Raw genomic sequence first — 19,587 nt, forward strand, 5'->3', positions numbered from 1 at the left:
GACATTCTTGATAAATTATCTGTTTTTCTCTCCTTATTCATTTAGCTGGTTGCCATTTTAAAATTTCAAGAATGTCAAGTTTATACCGTCTGTCTCACAAGGTTGGGTTTTTTTAAAAAGTATATCCTAGTGATTACTAAGTATGTTTTAATAGTTTCATTTTGCTGAATTATTTTATCGAACAAATTAATGATGTTCACTACCTAATAAAATTTGCCAATATTGATTTGCCATGAGTGGTGACTCTACAAACATGGCATATAGTCTGATAAAGTTGTGAATTTTAGTTTTATTTTTTAGCACAGACAATGGCCAAAATATTGTGAAAATTTTTTTCTTAAGATAAAATAAGTGCAGGTCTGTCTTGGAGCAGAGGTATGGATGCATGGTAGTGGCTCTATTTAGCTTTACATCTTTGACTTTGTAGTATATTGCCTCATTTTCAATTTCCATTTTAATATTTTAGACTGGATTGTCTAAATTCCCCACCAGTTAGGAAATTTTATGATTTCTCAAAATCTTTGACCTTTTAGCATTTTTATTTAACATTATTATTTCAACACTTTTCAGTATTTCTATTATTATTATTCATTGAACTGAGAAAATTCAAAACTGAAATCTACCATGAATTCAGTAATGTTTTTTTAATGAATTCATATTTTATTAATCACAACAAAAATATAAAAAATTTTTAAATAGTAAAGCATGTATATACAGTGTATTATTTTTTCTACCTGGAGAAGATATATGAATGTGTATACCTCTTTCTAATTTTATTATTATATTACTGTTTTACACTTAATGAAGTATAGATCCTTTCAAAAACAATAAAACTATAGTTCTTAAGAAATCATTGGTGTGGTTCTTACTCTCTCCATCTTTTTCCTACAATTGAACAAGGTTCAGATCTTATACTTTTTTCTATTTCAACTTTTACTTTTAATGCTGTTTAGACTTCATTTTATAAAAACTATCCTGTGTGCATATTGTTGTTATTTAACTTTGTCTCCCTACAATGTTTTGTTGCATTAGACCACTTTTCCTTTCTTCTCTTCTCTTCTCCATCTGAAAAAGATTATTAGTTTTTGTTTTGTTTTCACAGAATGATGGTGAGGATTTCAGTTATGTCATTGCATTTTTCCTTGGAACAGCAGCTTGTCTATACCAGGTAGGTTCTGATTAATTTTTTTAAGGAGCAACTCCATCCTGATGTTATAAATCAATAAGTGTTTATTAAATGCCTAATATGTGCCAAGCACTGCAGTATACATTAGTGATATAAAGAAAAAAGTTAAATCCCTGCCCTCAAGGGCTTCTATGTAGTCTGATGGGGGGAAAACAAGATATACACATATAAATATATACAGATTAAGTATTTGCAGTATTTGCAGTATCAATTCAAGGTAATTTTCTGGAAGGTACCAGCAACTGGAGACCAGGAAAGGCTATACACAAAAGACAGTATTTGAGCTAAGTTTTGAAAGAAACTAGAGATTCTGAAAAGCAAAGATGTATACATGTATTCCAACCATGAGGAACAGGCTGTGCAGAGGTGATTGAAAATGCATTGTCATGTTGGAGAACTAGCAAAAAGGCCTGTTTTTCTAGACTGTAGAATGCATGAAGAAATATAATGTATAATATGGATAGAAAAGTTAGTTGAAGCCAAGTTGGAAAGAATTTTAAAACCTAATCAGAAAGTGTAGTTTTCCTACAGATAATAACTTTTTATTTTCAAAACGTATGCATAGATAATTTTCAACATTCACCCTTACATAAGGTTTTTTTTTTCTCCCTCTCATTCCTGCACCCATCCCCTAGATAGGAAGCAATCCAGTATATGTTAAACATGTATACAGTTCTTCTATATGTATTTTCACAATTATCATACTACCCAAGAAAAATCAAATCAAAAAGAAAAAAAATGAAAGAAAACAAAATGCAAGCAAATAACAAAAAAGGTGTGATCCACACTGTCCCCACAGTCTTCTCTCTGGGTAGCACATTATTCCTAATAAATGTCCACAGATAAATTTATCATAGTGATTCAATTCAGTTCAGTAAACATTTACTAAGTACCTACTATGCTGGGGATGGAAAAAGAGGCAAAAAAACAGTTCCTGCCTTCAACAGCCTTATACTATGGAGAGGGTAGAGGTGAAGTAACATGCAAACTAATATGTACAAGCTACACACAGGATATATATGAAATCATTAAAAGACAGCACTGCAGATAAATTTTATTATTATCCAAAGGAAATCATAAAGGAGAGGAAAGGTCCCACATGTGCAACAATGTTTGTAGCAGTTCTTTTTGTGGTAGCAAAGAACAATTTATGCCCATCAATTAGAGAATGGCTAAACAAGTTGTGGTATATGAAGGTAATGGAACATTATTGTTCTATAAAAAATGATGAACAAGATGATTTTAGGAAGGTCTGGAAAGATTTACATGAACTGATGATGAGCAAAACAACCAGAACTAAAAATACATTGGATATAATAACAGCAAGAATGTGCGATGATCAACTATGAAAGACTTGGTTCTTAATAATTCAGTAATCCAAAACAGTTTCAATAGACTTTGAACAGAAAATGCCATCTGCATACAGAAGAAGCTAAGGAGACTGAATGTAAGTTAATACATCTGTTCACTTTTTTCCATTTGTTTTTTTTAATCTCTCCTATGGTTTTTCTTTTTTTCTATGATTTTTCCCTCAACATAATTCATAAAGCAATGCACATTAAAAATAAATAAGTTGCTGGGGGGGGTGGTGAGATAGCACAGCAGTTAAGAGGGGGATTAGGAAAGTTTCCTTAGAAGGTGGGATTTTAGTTAGGATTGAAAGGAAGTCAGGGAAGTGAGTAGTTTGAGCAGAAGAGGGAGCATAACAGACCTGGGTACAGATACAGATAAGATGCTTAGAGCTAAGAGATGGAGTATTTTGTTGCTAGAACAGATTACTCCCACTTAGGGAGTAAGGGATAATAAGTTTTAATAGGAAGGGACTAGGTTATGATGGACTTTGAACATCAAAAAGAGGATTTTAAAATTTGTTCCTGGAGGTAATAGGAAATCAGATTTTCAAGAGATTTGAATACCTCTGTATCCACAGTATAGTAGTTTTCTTCTTTTTGAAAGAAGTCATCCAGTCTTTTTCCAGAAACAAAAGGGGAATCTTCTGAGATGGTTCTTTTTCTAAAATAATATTTATCTTTTAATTATGTATAAGGATAATTTTTAAAATTTGCTTTAAAGTTTTTTTTAAATCTCTTCTTCCTGAGCAGATTGATATAAATTATCATTCATGGACAACGTATTACTATAGAGTCATGTTGTGAAAGAAGACACATCCCTAAAGAGAAAAAAACATGAAAAAATAAGTATGCTTTGATATGAATTCAGATTCTATTAGTTCTTTCTCTGAAGGTGGATATCATTTTTCATCCTGAGTCATTTGGAATTTTCTTGGATTATTACATTGCTCAGGATAGCTAAATCATTCACAGTTAATCATTGAACAGTGTTGCTATTATTGTATACAATGTTCTCCTGGTTTTGCTCACTTTATTTTGCATCAGTTCATATAATTCTTTCTAGGTTTTTTTGAAATTATTTCTTATAGCACATTACAGTCACATACCACAACTTGTTTAGCCATTTCCCAATTGATGTTCCCAAATCTTTGCCACCACAAAAGAAATAATATAAAAAATTTTGTATAGATAGGTCCTTTACCCTTTAAAAAAAAATCTCCTGAGATGATTCATAAAATAAGTATAAAACCTTTATCAGTTTGCTTAGGAAAATACCATAGTCAGCTAGCAATTCTGTATATATTTATTGGTCATCTATATACAAGGCACAGAAGATTTCTTAAGTGTTTTGTGAACTTTTAAAAGTGTTAAATATAAATATAATAATAATTATTGTTATTGGGGCAGCTTTGTGATGCAGTGGCTAGAATGCTGAGCATGGAATCTGGAAGACTCATCTTTCTGAATTAAAATCTGACCTCAGGCACTTAGTAGCTGTGTGACTCTGGGAAAGTCACTTTACCATGTTTGCCTCATTTTCCTTAGAAATAAAGAGCTGAAGAAGGAAATGGCAAATGACTCTAATATCTTCAAATCACTAATAGTAGAAATTCAAATTAAAACCACTCTAAGGTTTTACCTTATGACTTGCAAATTGACTTGATAGCAAAGAACTGGAAACAAAGTAGGTACCCTGTGTCTGTGCATAAAAAATAAAGAATATAAGGAATTCAGAGAAATATGGGAAGATACATTTGAACTGATCCAGAGTGAAATGAATAGAACCAAAAGAACTATACACACACACACACACACACACACACACACGTGTGTGTGTGTGTGTGTGTGTGTGTGTGTGTGTGTGTGTGTGTGTGTATAACTATAACCATGCAAATTAAATGATCACTAAAAGGAAGTCAAACTCTGAGTAACTAAAATAGTAATAGTCCTGGGTAAAATAATGAAGCAAATATTCCTTGCTTTGGCAAAGGACTATAAAGGCAGAATCACATCAGAATCAGACACTAATTTTTTTTATTCCTTTGGTACAAAGGAGGATTAAGTTCTGGTGTTGGATGAAGGTGTTAGCTTTGGGTATCCTAAGGCTATAATATATCCAGAAATAATAATTGTGTAAAAACCAAAGGCATGAATAAAACTTTTTTTTTAATTAAGATATTGGACTAGATGATTTCTAAGGTCCTGCATTGAATTTTATGACTCTGTGAAGGTTTGAATTATTCAAGTAATAAACCTGTTTGGTTCAGTGAGATTAGTGATAGAGAAGCTTGAGGGGTCCTGAATCTGTGGTTGAAAAATTTGAATTTTCTCATGAAAGCATTGAAGATTTTTGAAGAGGAGTATAAAATGGTTTAGGTAAGTCTTATTCTAAGAGGAGCAGAGGACTGGAATGAGAAGCTCTGGGTCTTGGCCTGGTTTTACTGCTAACCATGAATAGATAATTGTCATCATCCTTCTCTATTACTAACTTTAAAATGGGGAGTGAAATAATTTTTTTTAAATAAGATTTTATTTTTTTCTCAATTCCACATAAAGATAATTTTTTAACATTCCTTTAAATTTTTTAAAAGTTGCATATTTTCTTTTTCCTTCCCTCAATTCCCCCTCTCTAAGATGGTAAGCAATTGGACAAAGATTATACCTGTTCAATCATATACAACATATTATCATATTTGTCATGCTGTGATAAAAGAAACTGACCAAAAGAAAAAGAAAACATGAAAAAAATTAAGTGGAAAATAGTATGATTTGATCTACCATCAGCTTCCATCAGTTCTTTCTCTAGAGGTGGATGAAATTTTTCATCATGAGTTCTTTGGAATTGTTTTGAATCATTTATATTGCTGAGAATAGCTAAGTCATCCACAGTTGATTATCATATAGTATTGCTCCTGCTGTGTGCAATATTCTGCTGGTTCTGCTCATTTCACTTTGTATCAGTTTATGTAAATCCAGGTTTTTTCTGAAATCTGCCTACTTATCTCTTTTAACACAGTAGTATTCCATTACAATCATATACAACAATTTGTTCAGTCATTCCCCAATTGATGGGCATCCAGAGGGGGGATTAAGGATTCTTCCAGCACTGATTTTCTATGGCTCCATAATACAGTGTTTCTTTGATTCAAGAAGCGTTTTAGAAAGCTTCATTTAATAATAGGTAAAATAGATGAGCCAGAATAAATACTAATAGTGATATAGCAGAAAATATTTAAGATCCAAACCAGGATAAAAGTGATGAGATGGTAAAGAAAGAATTCCCAGGACTTGATGACTAATTGGCATTGGAAATTCAATGAAAAAAATTAAAGGTGACTCCAAGTTTTGAAGCCTAGCTAAGTAACTACAGGGTTAAAAAAAAAAAAAAGGCAGAAGCAGCAGCAGCTAAGGTTTGTAGGTAGAAAATAGTATGAATATAACTTTAAGCATTCGTTATTGAAGTCACTGACTAAAGCCATTATTTTTTATTTAGATTTTCATAAGGGACACATTTCTTCTGGTTGCAATCAGCAAGGTCAATACAGAGTTTTAGTTCTACAAATGAAGTAACTCAAACTAATTTTCTTTTTTAAAAATTTACTTAATTTTAATACACATTGCTTTAGGAATCATGGTGGGAGAGAAAAATCAGAGCAAAAGGGAAAAACAATGGGAAAGAGAAAAAAACAGAAAAAAGAAGTGAACATAGTAGTGTTGATTTGCATTCAGGCTCCATAGTTCTTTTTCTGGATGCAGATGGCATTTTGAGATTGTTTTGGATCACTGAACCACTGAAAAGAACCAAGTCTTTCATAGTTGATCATCGCACATTCTTGCTGTTAATGTGTATAATGTATTCCTGGTTCTGTTTGTTTCACACAGCATCAGTTCCTGTAAATCTTTCTAAAATCAGCTTGTTCATCATTTTTATAGAACAATAATATTCCATTACCTTTCATATCCCACAACTTGTTTAGCTATTCCCCAATTGATGGGCATGTACTCATTTTCCAATTCTTTGCTACCACCCAACGAGCAGCTACCAACATTTTTGCACATGTGGGTCCTTTTCCCTCCTTTATGATTTCCTTGGTCTACATTAATGGCACTGCTAGGTCAAAGAGTATGCACAGTTTGATAGCCCTTTGGGCATAGTTCCAAATTGTTCTCCAGAATGATTGGATTAATTCACAATTTAATGTCCCAGTTTTCCCACATCCCCTCCAACATTTATCATTCTCTTTTCTTGTCATTTTAACTAGTCTGAGAGGTGTGAGGTGGTATCTCAGAATTACTCAAACTAATTTTCAATACAAGCTTTCAAGAACATTATTAGAATCCAGGCACATGGGGCAGCGAGGTGGCACAGTAGATAGAGCCTCAACCCTGAAGTCAGGAGGACCTGAGTTCAAATCTGGCCTCAGACCTTTCACAAATCACTTAACCCCAATTGCCTCAGCAAAAAAAAATAAATAAATAGAATTCAGACACACAATTCTTATATAGAAACTTTTAATTCCAGTAGTCTCTGCCTTTTTTTTTTTCTTCTTTTTTTACAATCTTTGTTTTCCCAGTTTATTATCTTCAGAAGTTGTCAGGTTGCCAATTTTATCAAGTTTGATTACAATAAATGAGTTTTATGAATGACATCGCTATAGTTGGCAATTCTGATTGTTAAGATAATTTGTGGATGTTTTACTTTTAAAGGAGTAAATCAAAATGCTGTACAGGAGTGTGTCAGGTAGATTGTTGTATCGTGATGAATCAATATCTCTCAAAAACAGATAATCATTTTATTAGATGATAAGTCTTACAAGTCTTACTGGGAAGAAACATGTTGATTTTTTTTTTATTATTATAAACAGACATTAGGGGCCCACAGTTTATCAGATGCTTAATATTATCTCATTTTCTCCATCCATCAGAATCTTTGCCAAGCACTTTTGAGCAGACCTAAAAAATTTATGCATCATTTGCCATTTCTCAGGCTGGTTATCACTGGAAACAGAGGAGATTAACAAGATTCAGCCAGTTTACCCTCTGCTCATTTAGTAAACATTAATCATCTATTGTGGGTAAGACTTTGCGCTAGGTGGTGGGGATACAAAGATAAAGCATGACCCTATTCTCCTGCACTTAAGACCTAATATTGAAATGGCTTTGTGAAATGTAAAAGATTATACTGAGACCAGAAAGTGTCACTGTCCTTCCAACAGAAGCAAAGCATCTTGTCATTTGTATACCTATGATTTTTTAAATTATTAATTTAATAATTATAAAATTTTTGACAGTATATATGCATGAGTAATTTTTTTTATAACATTATCCCTTGTATTCATTTTTCCAGGTTTTCCCCTCCCTCCTTCTATTCCCTCCCCTAGATGACAGGCAATCTCTCATACATATTACATGTATTACAGTATAATCTAAATATAATCTATGTGTATAAATCCAATTTTCTTGTTGTATGTTAAGTATTGGATTCTGAAAGTATAAGTAACCTGGGTAGATAGATAGTAGTGCTAATATTTTATATTCAATTCCCAGTGGTCCTTCTCTGGATGTAGTTGTTTCTGTCCATCATTGATCAGCTGGAAGTGAGTTGGATCTTCTTTATGTTGAAGATATCCACTTCCATCAGAATACATCTTCATACAGTATTGTTGTTGAAGTGTATAATGATCTTGTGGTCCTGCTCATTTCACTCAGCATCAGTTCATGCAAGTCTCTCCAAGCTTTTCTGAATTCATCCTGCTGGTCATTTCTTACAGAGCAATAATATTCCATAGCCTTCATATACCATAATTTGCCCAACCATTCTCCAATTGATGGACATCCATTCATCTTCCAGTTTCTAGCCACTACAAAAAGAGCTGCCACAAACATTTTGGCATACACAGGTCCCTTTCCCTTTTTTAGTATTTCTTTGGGATATAAGCCCAGTAGTAGCACTGCTGGATCAAAGGGTATACCCATGATTTCAATCATATAAGAAAAGCTCTTGGGATAAATTTTAAGCCATGATTATAATTTGTTGGTTCTTACTTAAAAATATATATTTGTTTCTTTTGTAAGCAAGAGTTCAGGGAGAGGATTCTGGGAATATAGAGAAGTAAGAGAGAAAATGCAGCCTCTCCAGATTTCTCTCATAAACAAGAATGGCAGAATAATTAAAAGTCAGGATAAAGCTGTTGTTCTCCTAAGATAACTTGAGAAGATCTTAGGAACTGAACTCTTATTTGCAGAGGTTTGACTAGATTGAAATAAAAACATTTCCAAGTGATTCTGCCAAATCAACAAATAGCAAGTTCTGGAGGCAGCCTCGTCTTCTGGAGCTTTCACCTTCAAGGACAGTAGAAGGGGATTAGAAAGCTGAGTAGGGAAAGATTGAAGGACCTCCACTGTCACAGGATGCTAAGTCCAATTGTGCTGACCCAACATGGTCCTGGGATGTGGCTTTAGATGAAGAAAAATGAGCACATGACTGGTGAGTTCAGTAACTGAGAGGTGGGGACCCTCCTGGCTATGGGCACTTGCAGGAAAACAGAATTCTTGATTTCTGTTCCAGAGCAGAGGGGATTGCTGAAGTTTGTAGCTGTGGGAGGAACCCCAGGGAGCAAGAACATTTGAAGTGACATCCTGATTGGGTGCCCTAGTGATAATTCAGAGAAGAGTACTTGAGCTTGGAGTCCCAGACAATAGAAAGCAAAAACTGGAACCGGAGGTAAGCAAAGGAGAAAGAACCCAGCCATAAGTACCTACCATGGTATAGAGAAGATTTGGGTTCGTGCTTGAAAAAGATAGTGAAGTTTAAAAAAAAAGAAAAAAAGCCATCTCTACTTCAGAGAAAAAATGTCAAATGGTTACAAACCCCCCCCCCCAAAAAGAGTTTGTGGAAGAGCTTTATTTGATTTAAAAATCAAAGAGGTGGAAGAGAAATTAGGGGACAAATAAGATCAATCCAAGAAAATGAAGAAAAGTATGAAAAGAAAGCAACCAATTGGAAAAAAAAAAAAAGAGATCCAATAAGGAAGAAGATAACTTCTTAAAAACTAGAATTGGGCAAGGGGAAGCTAATTGTGATATAAGACACCAAGAAATAATAAAATCTGAAGAGTGAAAAAATAGAAGAAAATGTGAAACATCTCAAAAAATAACTGATTTAGAGAACAGATTGAAGACAGATGATATAAGAATTGTTGGACTGTCTGAAAATTATGATTAAAAAAAAGAATCTTATAAGATACCATTAACATAAGATATTATAAGATACCATTAAGGAAAATTGCCTTGCACTAAAGAATGTAGGGATAAAGGAAGCTTTCCCCAAAATAATAAGCAGTTTCTATCTAAAACCTATAGTAAGCATTATTTGTAATGGAGAGAAACTGGACACATTCCCAGTAAGATCAGGGATGAAACAAGGATGCCCATTATCACCACTGTTATTCAGCATTATACTAGAAATGTTGACTTTAGCAATAAGAAAAGAAAAAGAAAGGAATTGGGATAGTCAATGAGGAAATAAAACTATCACTCTTTGCAGATGATGTGATGATATACTTAGAGAATCCTAGAAAATCATCCAGCAATTTACTGGAAACAATTTTCAGCTTTAGCAAAGTTTCAGGATACAAAATAAACCCACACAAATCATCAGTATTTCTATATATTATTGACCGAACCCATCAGCAAGAGCTAGAAGGCGAAATACCATTTAAAATTATTATAGACAAAATAAAATACTTAGGGATCTACCTATCAAAACAAACCCTAGAATTACATGAACACAGTTATAAAACACATTTTAACACAAATAAAATCAGATCTATATAATTGGAAAATTATCAATTGTTCATGGCTAGGCCAAGTTAATATAATAAAAATGACAGTTCTGCTTAAATTGGTCTACTTGTTTAGTGCCATACCCTTTCAAACTGTCAAAACATTATTTTATAGAACTAGAAAAATAATAACAAAATTCATCTGGAAGAACAAAAGGTCAAGAATATCAAGGAAATTAATGAAAAAAAAATACAAAGGATGGTGGTTTTAGTAGTACGAAATCTAAAACTATATTATAAAGCAGCAGTCATCAAGATCATTTGGTACTAGCCAAGAAATACAGTGGTAGATCAATGGAATAGATTAGATACACATAACACCATAAGCAAGGCCTATAGCAATCTAGTATTTGATAAACCCCCAAATTCCTCTGGAATAACAACTCACTATTTGACAAAAATTGCTAGGAAAACTAGGAAAATAATGTCAGAAACTTGGCATAGACCAACATCTCACACCCCATAGCAAAATAAGGCCAAAGTGGATACATAATTTGGGCATTAAAGGATTAAACAAACAAACAAACAAATAAATAAATAAAAGGATTAAAGGATTAAACAAATGAACAAAAGAACAAGGAAAAATTAGCCTATCAGATCTTTGAAGAAGGGAAGAATTTATGGCCAAAGAAAAACTAGAGAACATTATGAAAGGCAAAATAGACAATTTTGATTACATTAAAAAGTTTTTCTACTAACAAAAAAAACCCAACAAAAATAAGATGCAAAGCTGGGGAAAAAATCTTTACAACCAGTATTTCTGATAAATGTCTCATTTCTAAAACATATAAAAGAACTATTTCAGATTTATAAGAATATAAGTCACGCAATTGATAAATAGTCCATATAAACAATTTTCATATGAAATTAAAACCATTTTATAGTTATATGAAAACATACTCTAAACCATTATTGGTTAGAGAAATGCACATTTTTTTATCATAGATTTTTATTTACAATGTAGATACATGCATGGATAATTTTTCAGCACTGACCCTTGCAAAACTTTTTGTTCCAACTTTTCCCCTTTTTTTCCCTTTCTTTCCCCACCCCCCTCCCCTAGATGGCAGGTAGACCAATACATGTTGAATATGTTAAAGTATATATTAAACATAATATATGTATACATATCCATACAGTTATTTTGCTGCACAAGAAAAATCGGACTTAGAAATAAGGTAAAAATAACCTGAGAAGGAAACCAAAAATGCAAGCAGACAAAAACAGAGGGAGTGGAAATGCTATGTTGTGGTTCACACTCATTTCCCATAGTTCTTTCACTAGATATAGCTGGTTCTCTTCATTATTGAACAAATGGAACTTATTTGGTTCATCTCATGTAATATTCTTCTCTAAAACTTAATGTTCTCTGGGAGTAGGTTTCTTGGAGGGCTTCGTTTCATTTCAGTGTAATCACCCCCAATGCAGCCAGGAGTTAAAAGTCCAATTCCTTTATTGTTTTCTTCAAAGTCCTTGTCTCTTTTCCTGGGGCCCGGTTAGCTTTCTTAGAGTCCTATATCTCTCCTTGGTTCCCACCACTAGTCCTTTGCCTCTCCCAGCTTCTGCCTCTAGCTCCCTCCAAATGTCTCCAGCTAGCACAAAGGTAGAAGATGGAATGAATCTGTCTCCTACTCAGAGAGTGGGCTTGTTCACTTTGGCCCTGAGAGTTCCTCCTTATATATGCTCTCTTAAAGGTGTGAATCTTGTAGAATTATAGTAAGTACTAAGTACATGTCAATTAGAGAATCATTATCTCATCAATTCTACTGAGTACCTTGTTTCAGGTTCTGGCCCATAACCTCTCCTTGTAGGCTCAGATCAATCATACTGAACTATGCTAAATTAGACAATTATTGTCTCTATCAATTCCACTTAGTAGTAGTACAGGTCTTAGTACCCTGTAAGAATCCTAACAATCTCATTGTTGAAGAGAGCCATGTCCATCAGAATTGATTTTCATATAGTATTGTTGAAGTATATAATGATCTCCTGGTCCTGCTCATTTCATTCAGGATCAGTTCATGTAAGTCCCTCCAGCCCTTTCTGAAATCATCCTGCTGATCATTTCTCACAGAACAATAATATTCCATACCATTCATACACCACAATTTATTCTGCCATCCTCCAACTAATGGGCATCCACTCAATTTCCAGTTTCTGGCCACTACAAAGAGGACTGCCACAAACAGTTTTGCACATCTGGATCCCTTTCCCTTCTTTACTATTTCCTTGGGATATAAGCCCAATAGTAACACTGTTGGATCAAAGGGTATGCACACTTTGATAATTTTTTGAGCATGGTTCCAAATTGCTCTCCAGAATGGTTGGATGCTTTCACATACATCCCCTCCAACATTTATCATTATCCTTTCTTGATATCTTAAGCCAATCTGAGAGGTGTGAGGTAGTATTTCTAAGTTGTTTTAATTTGCATTTCTCTAAGACAACTCTGAGATACCATTACACACCTGTCAGATTGGCTAGGATGACAGGAAAAGATAATGCTGAATGTTGGAGGGGATGTGGGAAAACTGGGACACTAATACATTGCTGGTGAAGTTATGAAATGATCCAGCCATTCTAGAGAACAATCTGGAACGATGCCCAAAGGGCTGTAAAACTGCATACCTTTTGACCCAGTGACTCCATTACTAGGTCTTTATCCCAAGGAAGTCATAAAAGATGGAAAAGAACCCACATATGCAAAAATGTTTATAGCAGCTCTTTTTGTGGAAGCAAAGAATTGGAAAAGGAGTGGATGCCCATCAATTGGGGAATGGCTAAACAAGTTGTAGAACATGAAGGTAATGGGATATTATTGTCCTATTAAAAAATGATGAACAAACTGATTATAGAAAGGCCTGGAAAGATTTATATAAACTGATGCTGAGCAAAACAAAAAGAACCAGGAATACATTGTACACAATATGTATGATGATCAGCTATGAAGGGCTTGGTTCTTTTCAGTAGTTCAATGATTCAAAAAAGTCCCAAAAGCTTTGGACAAAAAATGCCACCTGCATCCAGAAAAAGAACTAAAGGGATTGAATACAAACCAACATATGCTATGTTCATTTCTATTGGGGGGGGTTTATCTCTTACATGGTTTTTCCATTTTGCTCTGATTTTTCTCTTCCAACATAATTCATAAATTTTTTCAAAAAGAAAAAATTGTCCTGAAGTTCTGGTTAAAATAGAAAAAAATCCATTAGTTATCACCTAAAAGTGATAACTTACAGGAACAACATAGTCAAGTTTTAAAACTTCTAGTTTGAAATCAGTTCCAATAGAATAGTAATGAATTGAACCAGCTATACCCCAGCAAAAGAACTCAAGGAAATGAGTGTGAACCACTACATAGAATTCCCAATCCCTCTATTTTTGTCCGCCTGCATTTTTGATTATCTTCATAGGTTAATTGTACACTATTTCAAAGTCCGATTCTTCTTGTGCAAAAAAATAACTGTATGGACATGTATACATATATTGTATTTAACATATACTTTAACATATTTAACATGTATTGGTCTACCTGCCATCTGGGAGAAGGGGTGAGGGGGAAGAAGGGGAAAAATTGGAACAAAAGGTTTTGCAATTGTCAATGCTGAAAAATTACCCATGCATATGTCTTGTAAATAAAAAGCTATTTGAAAAACTCCTAGTTTGAGAAGAAAATGTTACAAGCAAAAAATAAAAAAATTATTTACTGTGGAGCTATAATCAAGATCCAATAGCTTCTACATTAAAAAAAAAAAAGTGAAGGGCATTGAACATATTTCATAGGGCAAAAGAGTGAGGGTAACACCAAGAATAACTTACCTAGCAAAGCAAATAATCCTGAATGAAAAAAATGGATATTTAATGAAGAACCTTCAGGTATTTGTGACAAAAAAAACAAAAAAAACCATAACTTGATAGAAAATTTGACATGCAAGATCAGAGAAAAACATAAGGCAAACATTAAAGACCAATTATAAGGGACAAAGTAAGGTAACATTGTTTACTACTACTGTGGGAAAATGTTATCTGTACTCCTAAAATGTCATCAGGATAGTTTTGAAAGAGCATAGAGTGAAAGGCTTTGAACATATACCATAGAGCAAAGGAGTGGAGGTGGCAACCAAGAATAACTTATCTAACAAAGCAATCCTGAATTTTAAAACAATGGACATTTAATTGAAAAAATTTCAGGGATTTGTGACAAAAAGACCAAAACTTAATGGAAATTTTGACAAATAAGATCCAAGAGAAACATAAGGTAAACATTAAAGACCTATTATAAGGGACTCAGTAAGATCAAACTGTCTACTTTCTATATGGGTAAATGTTAAGTATACTCTTAAGAATGTTATTATTGTGGTAGTTTTGAAAGAACTTACTTAGAAGGCTTAGGGTTGAGTTTGATGTATGATGGGATGTATCTAAAAAAAATAAAATTGGGTAGGGAAAAGTAAAATGGTAGTTCTGGAAACTCATTGGAACTGTATTAGAGAGGGGAAAACTTACATCTAGAAGGGTATAAAAGTCTTCTAAAATTATAAAGAAATAAGAGGATAAAGGAGGGACTTTTAGAAGTAGGAGATTAGAGGAGATAAAGGAAAGATTCTTAGAGAGGTGGGTAGATTAAGGATTTAGGAAAGTAAATGGAGAAGATAAAAGGAAGGGTTCTTTTATAGAGGTAGAAGGTTATAAATCTTATCCTGTGAGGAAGGATAAGATAAAAAGAGGGTGAAAAGGATAGTAGGAAAAATGGGATGGAGGGGAATACCCGGGTACTAATTATAACTTTAGATGTGAATGGGATGAATTCACTCATAAAATGGAAACAACAGAATGGTTTAAAAATCGAATCTGACAGCATATTGTTCACGAAGAACATTTAAAAATGAGAAATCAATGATCCAACACAAGCCCAAAGAATTTATAAGGAAAAATTTTATCCATCTCTAGAGAAAGAATTGAAGAAAATCTGAGTGCAGATTGAAGCAAACTTTTTCTTTATTTTTCTTGATGTTTGTTTTTGTTTGTTTTTTGGGAGGGTCTTTGTTTTCTTTCATAACAGTGCTAACAGGCAATAATGTTTTGTATGTCTGAAGACATTTAACCTACGTCAAATTGCTTGCCTTCTTAATGGAAAAAAAGGAGAGAATTTGGAATTCAGAATTTTATTTATTTATTTTTGCTGAGGCAATTGGGGTTTAGTTAATAACTTGCCCAGAGTCACACACCAGGAAATGTTAAGTGTCTGAGACCAGATTTGAACTCAGGTACTCCTGACTTCAGGGCTGGTGCTCTATGTATTGGACCAACTAGCTGTCCCTGGAATTCAAAATTTTAAAAAGGATTGTTTAAAATTGTTTTTACATGTAATTGGGGGAAAAGAAAATATTAAATCATTTTTAAAAGATTATAGCTTATGAGAAATATTAGAAGTAGCTTCATGGGTTTGAGAATATGTTCATAGATGTAATAACTGAACCAATGGAAAGATTTCCAAGACAGAGTGCAAAGAAATAAGAGATTCCAAATAGTGTTTGACACAAACCTAGGATAAGAAGTCAGGATGTGGATGATGATTCAGAAAAGTAGATTCAGAAAACATAGTCAGAAAGGAAGGAAGAAAATTGGGACAGAGCAGTGTCATGAAAACTGAAGGAGCAAAGAGTTTTTAGGAGGAGGTCAATATTGTCAAAAGTTGTAGTGAATCCAAGACAATTCCAAAGGATTCATGATGAAAAATGCCATCTACTTACAGAGAAAGAACTGATGAAGTGTAAATGCAGATTGAAGCGTACTATTTTTCACTTTCTTTGTCTTTCTTTTTGTATGTTTCTTCCCTCATGGGTCTATGTCTTTTGCAACATGACTAATAAGTTAATGTTTTGCATGACAATGTGTAACCTATATGAAATGACTTATTGCATAAGAGAGGGGAATAATAAGGGAAGAAGAGAGGAAATTTGGAACTCAAAAAAAATTTTAAATGAATGTTAAAAATTATCAAGATATGATAGGAAAAAAAAAATGAGACTTACAGAGTTAAAATGAAGTACAATTTATGCTTCAGATAAGATGTAAAACAAACAAACAAACCCCAAAAAGCAGAAAACAGAAAACCAAACCAAGGTTAAACCTAAAATTGTTTTAATTAAGAGATAAACAGGGATATTGCATTGATAAAAGGTACCATATAAAATGAAGTAGTATAGTACTAAACATATGCATGAAATACTATAGGATCTAAATTTTTTAAAGAATAATAAAATGAATTAGAGATGGAAATAGATAGTAATACTATAATAATGGGAGATCTAAACCTTTCCCTCTCAGAATTAAATAAAAAAAGTTTTTTTTGGTAGAAGTGAATAGAATTATAAGCTAGATATGATATCTGAAAATAATTGAGAATAAAAAGGAATACACCTTTTTCTTAGTGGTATAGGTACTTTTACAAAAATTGACTATATGGGGCAGCTAGGTAGCTCAGTGAATAGAGTACCAGCCCTGAGTCAGGAATACCTGAGTTCAAATCTGGCCTCAAACACTTAACACTTCTTAACTGTATGATCCTGAGCAAGTCACTTAACCCCATTGCCTCAGGGGAAAAAAAATTGACTACAGGGACAAAAAAAACCCCATTACAGTTAAATGCAGAAAAGCAGAAATATTAAATGTGTCTTTTTCAGATCACAATATTAAAAATTATATTCAATGGAAATTGAGGGAATGCCTATCAATTGAGGAATGGCTGAAGAAGCTGTGATATATGAATAATAAAATACTATTTTTCTATCAGAAATGATAACCAGGCAGAATTCAGAAAAACCTGGAAAGCCTTACATGAACTGATGCTGAGTGAAATGAGGAGAATTAGGAGAACATTATGCACAGTAACAATGTGTGATGATCAGTTGGGATAGACAGCTTTTCTCAGCAGTACAGTGATCCAAGACAATTCCAGTAGACTTGCCATAGAAAATGCCATCTACATCCAGAAAGACAACTGGATGGAGACTGAATGTGGATCTAAGTATATATTTTCACTTTTTTTTTCTTGTAGTTTTTCCTTTTTCTGATTTTTTTCATAACATAATTAATGTGAAAATATATTTAACATGATTGTAATGTGCATAACCTATATCAGATTGCTTGCTGTCTTGGAGAGAAAGAAAAAATTTGGCACTCAAAATTTTCCAAAAATGAATTAACTATCATATGTAATTGGGAAAAAATAAAATGCTAGTAAGTGAAAAAATGGAAAAACTTATTAAAAACTAGTGGAAGGAAGATTAAATAGCCTAATCTTAAATGAGTGGGTTAAAGAACAAATTAATGAAATAATTTCTTTAAAGAGAATGACAGTAATGAGAACACATTAGAACCCATGGATTCAGAAAAAGCAGTAATCAGAAAAAAATTTATATCTCTTATCTCTTAATGCGTATGTCAACAAAATAAAGAGTATATCAATGATTTGGTTATGAAATTTTTAAAAATAGAAAAAGAACAAATTAAAAATCCCCAATTAAACAATAAATTGGACATCTTTTAAATAGCTTTTTATTTTCAAAATATATGCAGTTTTTAGTATTTATCCTTGCAAAACTTTGTGTCCAAATTTTTTCCCTCCCTTCTCTTTATCTCTTCCCTAAGATAGGAAGTAATTAAATATATTTTAAACATGTTCAACTCTTCTATATATATTTCTATAATTATCATGCTGCACAAGAAAAATCAGATCAAAAAGGAAAAAAATGAGAAAGAAAACAAAAAGCAAGCAAAAACAACAAAAAGGTGAAAATGCTATGTTGTGATACATATTCAGTCCCCATAATTCTCTCTCTGGATGCAGATGGCTCTCTCCATCACAAGCCTGTTGGAATTGGCCTGAATCACCTTGTTATTGAAAAGAGCCAAGTTCATCACATTTGATCATCATATAATCTTGCTATTGCTATATACAATGTTCTCTTGGTTCTACTCACTTCATTTAACATCAGTTCATCTAAGTCTCTACAAGCATCTCTAAAATCATTCCTGCTGATCATTTATTATAGAATGTTATATTCTATAACATTCATATACCATAATTTATTCAGTCATTCTCCAATTGATGGGCTCATCCACTCAATTTCCATTTTATTGCCACTATAAAAAGGGCTGCCACAAACATTTTTGCACATGTAGGTCCTTTCATGACCCTTGTAAGAGCTCTTTGGGATACAGGCTCAGTAGAAACACTGCTGGATTAAAGAGTATGCACATTTTGATAGCCTTTGGGCATAGTTCCAGATTGCTTTTCAGAATGGTTGGATCATTTCACAACTCCACCAACAATGTATGTGTCCCAGTTTTCCCACATCCTCTTCAACCTTTGTCATTATCTTTTCCTGTCATCTTAGCCAATTTGAGAGGTGTATAAATAGTACATAAATAGTACCTCAGAATAGTCTTAATTTGTATTTCTCTGATCAAAAGTGATTTAAAGCATTTTTTTCATGTGACTAGTAATAGTTTTAATTTCATCATCTGAAAAGTATTCATATCCTTTGATCATTTATCACTTGGAGAATGGCTTATATTCTTATAAATTTGAATCAATTTTAAATTGGACATCTTAAAAATTAAAGATAAGATTGATAAAATTGAGTGTAAGAAAAGGGTTGAATTAATAATTAAAATGAGTTAGGTTTATGAAAAAATGATAAAATAGATAAATCATTAGTTAATGATTTTTTAAAAGAAAACCAAATCACAAGTATTAGAAATGAAGAGGGACAATGCCACTAAGATGAAATCAAAGTAATTATAAGGAGTTATTTTATCCAATTATTTGCCAGTAAATTTAACAAGTTAAATAGAAAAACATTTACAAGATTAATAGAAAAGGAAATAGAATATCTAAATAAACCTATTTTTAAAAAAATTGAACAAGCCGTAAATGAGTTTCCTAAGAAAAAAGTGTCAAGACCAGGTGGATTTACAAACTAAACATTTAAAAAATCACCGAATTCCAGTATTAAATAAATTATTTTGAATAACAAAGAAGAAGCTCGACCAAACTTCTTTTATAAAACAAATATGGCACTGATATCTAAACTGGTAAGAGCAAAAACAGAAAGAAAATTATAGACCAAATTCATCAGTGATTATGAATGCAAAAATCTTAAATAAAATACTAGCTAGAAGACTACAACAATATATT

At 32.8% G+C, this 19,587-nt stretch overlaps 1 protein-coding gene across 3 annotated transcripts in view; it reads left to right on the forward strand.

The window, feature by feature from the left end:
- The window catches only part of SEC22A (SEC22 homolog A, vesicle trafficking protein), a 73,272-nt gene that overhangs the window by 40,935 nt on the left and 12,750 nt on the right, over positions 1 to 19,587 (forward strand). For 2 of the 3 annotated variants that reach the window (XM_074301407.1, XM_074301408.1), the window contains exon 6: positions 1,103 to 1,168. In XM_074301407.1, coding sequence (XP_074157508.1) covers positions 1,103 to 1,168 — 66 coding nt within the window. Of the gene's footprint in view, positions 1 to 1,102; positions 1,169 to 9,106; positions 9,263 to 19,587 lie in introns of all 3 variants that reach the window. The other variant, XR_012488086.1, reaches the window with a different exon arrangement.

This window comes from Sminthopsis crassicaudata, chromosome 3 (genome assembly GCF_048593235.1).
Source record: "Sminthopsis crassicaudata isolate SCR6 chromosome 3, ASM4859323v1, whole genome shotgun sequence".
Lineage (NCBI taxonomy): Eukaryota > Metazoa > Chordata > Mammalia > Dasyuromorphia > Dasyuridae > Sminthopsis > Sminthopsis crassicaudata.